Below are 10803 nucleotides of genomic sequence, written 5' to 3' on the forward strand. Positions count from 1 at the left end.
ATTATGGATTTGTTGATAAATTTATACTGCAGATTTTGTTTGAACATATATAAAATCTATACGTGAGTTGTAAAGCAGATCTTGCTCGTTTCCTTGTAGTATCATCGATGTCTTAGATAGAGCAATTGTTCCAAGTAATTTCAGTAGATCCTTTGAACCTTAAAAATCGATCGGTAGATCTTCTTTACTCCTATTGCATATAAGAGGAAGCCAAAGCAACAAAGCTCGTTCTCATCGATTTAAACTTGGGTTTCAACTTTGAAAAGGCTGATCTCTTGGCGTTGATGCCACCATTCTGCGTGTATTGTATGCCGTCTTACCTCTCCATTAACTGGTGTATACTGTGTATAATACATAATTACACACATAAACACATCAACTGCTGTAAGCCTGTAATTGCAGTAAGCTTCCTTACGGAAAATATGCAGTAACTTACAGCAATTTCCGTTGACAAGAGATTCACTCACCATGAATGGATGAGTCTTAAGTAAAATCTAATATAGGATGGTGCTGGCCACATCTTCCAACCCACCATAGTTCAACTAAAACTAAAATAAACTAAATCTCACTTTTAAGGGTACCCGCAGATCAGCCTGCACCCATCTGTACTCGGTGCTCATGAATTGCTAACACCGACTACAGCCTTCACAAAGAATTTTGCACTATATTTTCTATGAATGGTTGCTATACTGGATTCAACAACCAAATGAAAAAAGCTTACATGTTGCAGCAGCCAAAATTGATCTACAGAAAAATGGAAACAGGGGCTCCCTCGGTTAGGCAACAAAACTTGCAGAGGTGGTGAGGCGAGCAACCAACAGGTCAATCGGTAAAGGGAGGAAGAACACAAAAAAGAGTAACACGGTTTGTCGATCATCTCACTTTCTTTGTTTAGCCACACTCATCGCCTATCTACAGTAAACCATCGGATGATAAACTGTGAACAAGCCTTTGCTATTGTACTTCTCCCTTAAGATCATCTCTCTTTCTTCGGCCAAACCCACATCTACAGAAGTATTCAACAACTGGCCCCTGGTCCCCAGCAACCCAAGGATGCTCACCTACAGCCTGCAGGGTGATACGATTTGCTGGATCTGCAAGACAACCACATGTGGAAACACAAGAGAATGTTCATTAGTAGAATAATATATCTGGCACTAAGACACAAAATGTGCCAGAATCATAAGGCGGTGAAACAGTTTATTTTGAAAAAAGAACCTTTGCAGAGAAGCCTTTCCAGCAAATCAGCAAGTTGGGGGTTCATGTTGTCAGGTATTTGCACCGGATCATTGACAATCTATTCCACAGCAATGTCTTGAATGAGTTGAATGAAAAGGTAAAGCAAAAGGAAATGGAAGGGGGGTATTTTTGTACCTTATCATAAGTTTCCTGTAAGGTATCTCCTAGAAATGGATAGTGACCAGTAATCATACAATACAGAGTAACGCCAACTGCCCATGTATCAGCTGCCCGACCATGGTAGGCTGAACCTGAAGTGAATTAGATTGAAAGGTTGGTCATATTTAGCCAGCCTGCACCAATGGCCAAAGACTATATGTCGCAATTTGAGCCAACGGCAAAAGAGTCATGGTCTTTGCCCTCTTTAGTTTTTAATCATTGGCATAACATTCATAGCCATGCTTTGGCCGCTTAAAGTTGCAGTATCTAAGTAATTCGTTTATGTCATATTCTAAATCTAAATTGCATATTTATGTTGGACTCATTCCGTTTGCAGTTGGGTGTTCTGTCGAGAACAGATTACTTTATCTGCTATTCTGCAATCAAGTAAAAGGGGAACATCTACAGCTGCTGTCTATCTAGCAATTGTTGAACTTCATACACATAATTTGGTGACTAACTGATTCTGCACGCAGTAAATACTAGTACTCAAATATAAAAGGTAGGCAGTTGTACCTTGACAGCATTCTGGTGCAGTGAAAACAGGAGTACCTGGAGACCTCCAAAGCAGATCATCATCATCCTGCAATACAATCACATAACACTTTATCAGTAAAGTACTAAGCCATTAGACTCCACAATTGTACGAAGAAATTGCCTAAAAACACTTACTCCCTCCGTCCCATAATATAAGAAGTTTTAGAGTTAGACACGGTTATTAAGAAAGTAGGTAGAAATGAATGGTGGAGGGTTGCGATTGGATGAGTAGTGGAGGTAGGTGGGAAAAGTGAATGGTGGAGGGTTGTGATTGGTTGGGAAGAGAATGTTGGTGGAGAAGTTGTTATATTTTGGGACAAATCCTGAGGGCTAAAAGTTGTTATATTTTGGGACGGAGGGAGTACATGTTAATAGGCATTTCTACATTAGCACACAATAAAAAAGATCATGTATCAAGTTAAAGATAATCAAATGTGGTATGAAACCATCCTGTTTTACTATATAAAGTCATGGGCCTGCTTAACTAAAAAAGGTGGCATGCAATCATCTACTTGAGTAATCTTAAAAATATTCAGGATGGAAGGAAATGAACAATATCTTTTGAGGTTTTTGAATTAAAAAATGCTTGTCTTAGAAATTGAGCCCCAAAATTGCATTTTTGATACAGTCTACAGTCTAAATCATGATGCACACAATTTTCTGGGGATCCATTCAACTGAAAGCCCTTTATGCCATGACAAGGAAAATAGCATTCATTACTACAATACAGAGGTTAGAGGATAAAGGCCCACCTCAAAAATCTGACTAACACTGAAATCCCCTATCTTCACACTGCCAGTGCTTGTGACCAACAAATTGTCTGGTTTGATATCACCATGAATAATATTCTGCGTATAATGACAGGAAGCATTCAGTGACATGATGAGTTAGGAAGCACATAACACAGTGCAGACTGCATAACGTAGATAAATGTGTGACTAGAGCAACATGTATCTGATTATAATATAGAAGTATGTACAAATTGGGGAAATAGAAACATCAACAAGGACCAACTTAAGAAGTAATGAATTGCCAGATGTTAAGGAATCAAGTAACATGTTACCAAGATACATTATGCACATAAGAGCATGGATAAATTAAGATTTCTTATATGCATATCACTGTCCTAATCAGTGTTCTAAAAGTCGTCTCTAGGCGCCGGGTAGCCGCCGCCATTAGGCATTCGATGGTGTATTAGGCAGCTGAGCTAACTTGGCTAGTGTTTTTTTTTTTTTTGCTATTTTAGTGTTATATAGTCTAATTTCTATGCAATATGCGTGCTATTTTTTTGGATTTGACTAGTTGACCTGACCTAGGCGCCGCCTTGGCGCCAATTAGGCACTAGGCGCCCCCCAGCCACCCAACTAGCGCCTAGTGCTTTCTTGAACCATGGTCCTAATGATTGAAGTTTAACTAGTATCATATTTCTAGCTAAATTTAACCATGGTCCTAATGAACTCAATTTCCAATACAATCAAACAATGGATAAGAGAAGAAATGTGTGTGTAGGCACAAATAATCCTAATCTAGAACTAAAATGGGATTTAATATTTTCTTTATGAAACCATAACCATTCAAATAGTACCACTTAGCTGGGCCCAAAAAAGTTGGCATATGCAAATGCAATAATTACCTCAAAGACAGAAAGTTAAGTAGCTAAAGGAACAAGGAAAGTAACATGCAATTAGAACTTCAGCCTACAAGCATAGACTAAGACTATAGTACAAATAACGATAACTTAACAGTGGATCTCAACCTCTGCTCAACCTGGTCACCGATTTAACCAAGTTTAAGCAAGACTTTTTTAGAAAATGTGGAAGTTAAAATATGTTGCTTGCATTAATCTGCACAATACAAACTTGAAGCTGCTTAAATATATTTGTACAGAGAAACTATCATTATATGACCAGTTGATATGACTGCTAGTGGAACACACTGGCAAATTTGAATTTCCTTTGATATGACCAGTTGATATGACTGCTAGTGGATCAAACTATTCATGGTACCATGAATAGTTTGATCCATATACAATTGGTGTTTATAGGCTGTAGATTCTGATATATGGCATGGCGTTCACCACAATTTAACAGATCTTTTAGTGAAGGAAATTTGAATCTTACATGAGAATGAAGATACATAACACCAGAGATTATGTCGCGCAAGTAATTTCTGGAGGTAGCTTCTCCTAAACCATTGTCACAGACCATTTTTCCTTCAACATACTCAAGAACTGGCAATACCAATGGACAATGTTAGGTAGAATAATATGGAGAATTAAATAAAGATGCTCAAAAGTTAGCAAGAAAAATCTCATGCTACAATTAAACAAAAGGAAACTATTTTTTTTAAAAAAAATGAGAATGTCATTACATACCCATGTAGAATTTATCTGCATTTGGGTCATCAATCACTTCAATGAGATTTACTATATTAGGATGATCCAACATTTTCATGATGGATACCTGTCACCAATACAAAAGGTGATGCTGTCAGATAATTGAGACGTTAAACAGTACATAGAGATTCTTTAAGCAAGCAAAGTTTATTCCAGTTATTTTATTGTGTTCATGTCCTGAACAGAGCAAAATCAGTGAGCACACTCAACTTGTATCAACTCAACTTGGGTATTGGGCTCAGGGCCAAGGCCCTAGGCCAAGGAGGAGGAAGAGGTGCACATGGACATGTCCAGTATCGCATGGTTATTGTTCACATGGGTGTATAGAATAGATTGATTTGCTAGCTATTTATAAAATCTTAGAGATAAACTCCTTCAAGGTCAAGCCATCCTATTTAAATAAGGATGGGCTGTATGTCCATTCGTTAATAGTCTCTCCCTAATGTTCATCATCTAAGTCTAAGTTCTCTCCTCATCTGCAGCAACCATCGCCGCCCCAGCTATCCTCTGGTGGTGTTTACCCACCATGATTTCGGACCATGACAACTTGGTTACTATGTATGTGGTTGGCCCGATAGTGTCAGTGTTATGGTAGCGATGCATCCTCAAAGTGCACACAACCAAGGTTATCATACCAAGCCCAGCCCAATAGTTTGACCAAAAAGGACCTGAAGTGAGCCTCCCGGTAGACTGTTTTTCCTTAGACAATTCTATAATCATCCATTTCGATCAGGAGAAACCATGTTTGAACTGGCTAGTTTAAGAGTGAACAAGTCAACATGAGCCAGACGATAAACCCAGCTTAAGAAATAGCCAAAAATAATGCACAATGCATTGTGCATGAACTAAGTGGGCTTGTTGGTTTGTTATTTATTGTACTGAGAAACTTATGTAAGTCCATATTGAGTGCAAGAGCTATGCTAATTATATCACCACATTTACATATTACCCATTTAAATAGAATGTGCAGACACTGACCCAAATCCTAACTGGGTCAAGGGCTGAATGGGCAGCACTACTTTTCCAGAGCACTTAAGTCGTGTCATGACAAAAAAGAAAAAAAAACATGTATTACAATCACAAGTAAACTGAGAAAGTTACTCACTTCCCGAAGAACATCTGTCATGGCAGTTTCTGATCGCACAACACGTACTTTCATCATGTAAGATTTATTCAAAACCTACAATAGAAGGGCAAAGGCTACAGTTCCATCAGTTAGATGCAGACACTGTGCACGCAACATAAATTTAACCTTGTAACCATAAGAATAATGGTGCTGAACGAGTAAAACCAACTACTCAGACTAGCAGCTAGTTATTAATGAGTTCAGATGCAAGAAATAAAAATTAGTAACTAACATAAAGAAATCAGCACATAAGGACAGCGAAAAACCCTACCTTCACTGCGTAAAGCTTTCCATCTTTCATGCTTCGGTATAAGACCTTTAAGCCAAAAAAAAAAAGATTTAGACATTTACCGTGGGAAGTCACTTCATAACATAATGTGAGCTATCTTACCACTTTGCCATAGCTTCCAGAACCAATCTTCCCCAGGTGGACATATTGGTTGACCATCTTGCTGCCATTTTCATCCTAAATGTGCCGAAAGGAAAAAAGTTATTGTACTGTTTAATGCAAAAAGGTAATAGATCGCATACAGCTTTATGGATTTGCAAAGGTCACGACAACACTGATTGAAACAGTAGATCATCTGAGCATGGCGCCTTAAACAATTAAAGTTTACATCTTATACGTATAATGCAAAAGATGTTTTAACCGATCATTTATAACACAGTTATAATTTTCTATAATAAGTTAAACAATGTTACTCTACTAAATAATATAACGACAAGGATAGATTAATTACCAATCATTCCAAAATCGTATACTACATAGCAACAACCAAATAATCTAGACTTTCCATGATTGGTTAGTGGGCTTCAGGTTGTCACTTTCCTAGCAGGAGGTCCCACATTCTAATCCTAGCAGACGCACAAAATTAGGACAAATGGCAGTTATTCTACAAGGATGGATTAATTATTAATTGTTCCAAAAGGAAAGTGGCATAATGTGCGGCATTAGCATTGATGTTGTCGTAGAAGATGCCACGTTCAAAACCTAGCAGAGGCGCCAAAATTTGCATTCCTGCATGATGGAGATTCAATCACTCGAACAAGACTGAACTACGACATTTACCTATTTCGCAGTCTAACCGCTGAGCTAACCTTGTCTTTAATACAATGGTCCATGTGTGACAGTTTCTCATGCACGGGCTAGCTTGTAAAAGAAGTCTGCACTAGATAAGACTATACCTCTATATATGGGCATGAAAAATGGAAATGAAAATAGAATAACAGTGGTAAAGAATTCAAATCTAAGAGGATAGTACCTCTGAGCGAAATACTTTTTTAGTCTCCTTAACTAGGCTTTCTCTACATGCAAAGCCATTCTGAGCCCTTGACAGTATAATATCTTCAGATCTCTTCCTTGGCTGCCCATCATCACTTCCATAAAGATGATCAGGATCATCTCCATCATAGAAGCTTCTGTCAGGGTCATCGCCATTGTAGAAGCTTCTATCGAGATCATCCCTGTCGTAGAAGCTTCTATCAGGATCATCCCCGGTGTAGAAGCTTCCATCAGGATCCTCCGCAGATTTATGGTTCAACAAGTCTTCAGATAGGATGCCATCAGCGTCGCGAGGTCGACTTACAGACACCCTAGGCTTCCTTAAAAAGCCAAAACAACTACAGCAGCCCATGTCGGTCAGGTCAGCCATTCAGACCAAGTAGGCACCAGGAACCCTAGTAGAACAAAAACAGGTGAAGTAGCAAGAAACACCATCAGAGTAGGAATTGAGAAGTATGTCGGTTAATAGGGTTCGGCGTGAAACCAAACAAAAATGGGAAGTGCCTACTCCTCTTCTACTTAGCATCATTTGGCTATCGCAACACCAACCTACTGTACCAGATCACACATCACAGTAAAACAATAGGCTTATTCCCTTACAAATAAGTCAAGACTACAACACAAATTCCTCGCGGGAAAACTCACTTGATCACAGACTTTAGTATATTCAAAGTTAAGAGGTGATAAACACATCCCTGGGATTTCACATCAGATGAACACGGAGATGAAATCACCTAAGCAACACGACTACGCAGGTATCTGCTGGTACCACCCGCACGCGGGCTAAAAACACCAGCTCCACGCCCCCGAGGCACCCAGGTGACCAGATCCCCGCCCAAAACCGTCCCGACTCCCGGTTGATCCTAGGGCAGAACAGAATAATCACCGGAATAGTGAATCGCCCAGCCTACCCCCACCTTGCTCCCCCCGCGACCAAACCAACGCCTTCCCTTCCCTACTCTAACCCAAACCCCCGCACCCGGCGAGCGTGAATGTACGACGGCGGGTGTGTGGGGCGCAGATCGGACGAACCTCGTGGGTGGCAGGGGACTCCACGGCGGCGTTGCTCCCCCCCCCCCCCCCCCCCGGCGGAGCTGCGGCTGCGTCGCGGCGGGGTCTCCTCGTCGCGGTTTTGTGGGGTTTGGATGGGAGAGGGGAGGGAGGGAGGGAGACCGTGGTGGCAAGCAAAGCGGAGCGGCGGTGGTGGGGGGGGGGGGGGGATCGAACTAGCGAAGGGCGCACGCGACGCACGGACGCACGGTGCGGCACGCGAGGGGTGGGGGGTTCGGCTTTTTGGACGCGAGATGTGGGGGTGTTTGGGCGTTTGGCGGCCGGCGCGGCGGGGGCGGGGGCGCGGACGTTGGGAACGTGGGGGCGTCGCCGTCGCTGTTGACGGTTGGGGGGGGGGGGGGGGGGGGGTTGGGATCGCGCTGCCACTGCTGATATACACGACTGGCTGCCCCGGGGGGGAGAGGGGGGGGGGGGGGGGGTGTTTGGTTAGAGGAGATCGCACGGAGGGGGACTGACCGCTCTGTCGGTTTTTTTGGTAATTTTGGGTGCGTCTGAGCCAACCGTTCGGGCAAGAGCTCGTAAACCCTCCCTGCCCTAAAAATATTTTCAGCTCACTGTACTAAAAATAAATTTATTTTTAATAATTATTATATTAGAGTAGAGTACTAGACAGATCTATATTGTTTATTGGAATTTAACGAAATAGGGTAATCTAGTTCTTTTGTTTTTTTAAAGTATGGAATAGATAAAATTGAATTTATTTTAGGACGGTGGAGGTAGTACTTCGGTTCAAAACTACTCCAATGCTATGGCTCATATTGATATATGAATTTTGAACTAGTAAACAATTGAAATGTTACGTAAGCATGATCAATAGATAATATGCCCAATAGTAGCATGACCCCGCCTCCTTTCCTTCACAGCGTTCGGCGTCCTATGCATCCAAAGTCATTGTGTTTTGGCGGTGGAATACATAAGTAAACAATAAGTAAACAATATGTTAGTATTTAGTTATGCAAAACATTGTTGCCAAGACTTACTCAACTCACGACTTTCACCTGCTTCCGGTGATAATTACCACTATCATATAAATGGGAGAGTAGAGTACCAAGATATAGGGATTAGCTAGCAGATACGGTTTATTTATTACCTTTACTTGATAAAACATGAGAGGTGTACCACCTTTTGCCTAAAGTAAAGAATTCAAACGTTTGCGACCCAATTTAATAGCGCCAGGGATGATTTAAACACATCCTTAGTGGAACAACGGCTTCACTCCTAAAATGAAATCATTAAGAACCCACGCTCAATCTCTCCACATTGTTAGTCCCTCATGCAGCTTTGAATTAAATATATGATGTGGCCTCGCTCATTTTTTAAGGGTTGTGTATGGGCTCTTCCCTATATCCGCAAAGAGTTTAGTTTAAAACTATTGTGTCTGTTTGATCCTAAGCTGCAAATGAGTGGAATTTGATGTTGAATTTCAATCATAAACTTTTGAGAGCAGGAGGTTTTGCCTCAACTCAATCCATGAATGTTATTTCATTTCCGCTGAATTCAACTCAGTCTTCATCCTACCCTAGAGTTATCTCTCAAAGTTGAAGCTAGGAGGTATTTGATTTATTGGATTTCGAGCCCCTTTTCTTGCTCCTTGCCATTAGCGCAACCCTTTTTATTTTCTTAGCTTTATTTGAAGTATGGTTTGTTACCTGAAAAGATACTCATCATATTGCTGCGGTACATTGGGCATATTAGCGGGCCTATTCCATCTTAGTATCCGTCCACCTCAACGTCTATACAAAGGATTACGTATGGACAATATTGAAACTGTACTTTCCAGTAGTATCGCTGCTGTTTTTTTGCAGCTTTCGTAGTTGCCGGAACTATGTGATATGGGTCAGCTCTCGCAAGCTTATTAGAGCATTGAATTGAGCTCTACTAAGAGTAAGATGGCTTTTATTCTACTAAATCCAAAGAATGCTGGCTAGGGTGACGCTCGTGCTTCTTTCGAGTAAGGCAAACTTAGTAAGGGGACTTGTCTTGTATAGTAGGCAGCGGATCTCTTCTGTTCAGTTCTTTCCCTGCTACGCTACTTTGTGATGTATCCTGCCTGCCATCACTTCCTATCGTCAAGTAAGCTGATTGAGTGATTCCAGGTGGTAGTCATCCTTGTAATACCTCATGAAGAAGCAAGGCTGCGCTCTGCGCATATTGTTCTTCAGATCGATTGTGTCACAAGGCAGATAGATAGACTCCTTTCCCGCTGCTAAGGGAGAGCAAGAAACTAAATCAAATGATTGTTTTTTTCACCAGCGCCCTTTTTTTTGCGGGTACTAAGAGTCCTCTCACTACCAACCTGCAGACATCATCATCTGGCTGGGTCTTGCCGGTATCAACATATAATAAGCACTCTTATCAATAAATTAGGTTAGGTATTGTGCGGTTACCTAAAGATACCTGCTCAACGTAGATGCAGGGGTAGAAAGGCTGATTCAAATTTAGCGCCAACTCTTTTGTAGTGACCACAGAGTCCCGGGTTGCTTTGGTGCACCCAACCCGTAAGTATTGTGTTGTACAACTCTCCCCCAACGTAGATTGGTGGCAATCAACCATGAACAAAGCACTACGGTATTGACTCCCAACTGAATCTTCTATACCTTTAAAAATAAGCAACCATAAAACCATCCTCTCAGCATAACAATCTATAATAGGCAGATAAAAAAATATCTAGTTAAGGTAATCAACATATCAAACTGTTATATTTATCTCGGAATGAATACCTCAATACTATACAATTACCACATCATGCATTTGATATATACATAGGCAAAACAATACATGTGTAAATACCAGGTGAAAAATGGGCACGCATAGCACTCTTGTAGTCTCAGTGAAATCTGACTACGGTCAATATGAAATAGATTATGAAGCAGATTATTTCTACGGATTATCTACTTCATTATAGGAATAAATTAAATATTTTAATAAATAAACCTAACAAAATCAAGTGGTCTCATTAATATAATAAAAGAAAGTTTTGGTAGAAACTGTACT

The 10803-nt window shown here is 40.7% G+C and overlaps 1 protein-coding gene across 1 annotated transcript; it reads right to left on the reverse strand.

Annotated features, from left to right (window-relative positions):
* Positions 1 to 380: 380 nt before the first annotated feature.
* Positions 381 to 7810, reverse strand: LOC4333884 (serine/threonine-protein kinase GRIK1). Its single transcript, XM_015777862.3, has 12 exons — positions 7771 to 7810; positions 6719 to 7133; positions 5848 to 5922; positions 5728 to 5772; positions 5436 to 5510; positions 4310 to 4397; positions 4056 to 4165; positions 2688 to 2783; positions 1915 to 1981; positions 1375 to 1490; positions 1219 to 1297; positions 381 to 1094 (listed from the first exon to the last, which is right to left on the reverse strand). Exons 2-12 carry the CDS (start codon positions 7106 to 7108, stop codon positions 955 to 957), a joined length of 1281 nt encoding a protein of 426 aa, XP_015633348.1. The 5' UTR covers positions 7109 to 7133; positions 7771 to 7810; the 3' UTR covers positions 381 to 954.
* Positions 7811 to 10803: the final 2993 nt, after the last annotated feature.

This window comes from Oryza sativa, chromosome 3, assembly GCF_034140825.1.
Source record: "Oryza sativa Japonica Group chromosome 3, ASM3414082v1".
NCBI lineage: Eukaryota > Viridiplantae > Streptophyta > Magnoliopsida > Poales > Poaceae > Oryza > Oryza sativa.

Excerpts from the sequence above, each read along its gene's own strand:
- LOC4333884 (XM_015777862.3), bottom strand. The coding sequence starts at position 7,108 with ATGGCTGACCTGACCGACATGGGCTGCTGTAGTTGTTTTGGCTTTTTA. Across the intron at positions 5,773-5,847 it reads CTGGAAGCTATGGCAAAGTG|GTCTTATACCGAAGCATGAA; the intron begins GTAAGATAGCTC and ends TTTGGCTTAAAG. Across the intron at positions 1,982-2,687 it reads GTGTTAGTCAGATTTTTGAG|GATGATGATGATCTGCTTTG; the intron begins GTGGGCCTTTAT and ends ATTGTATTGCAG.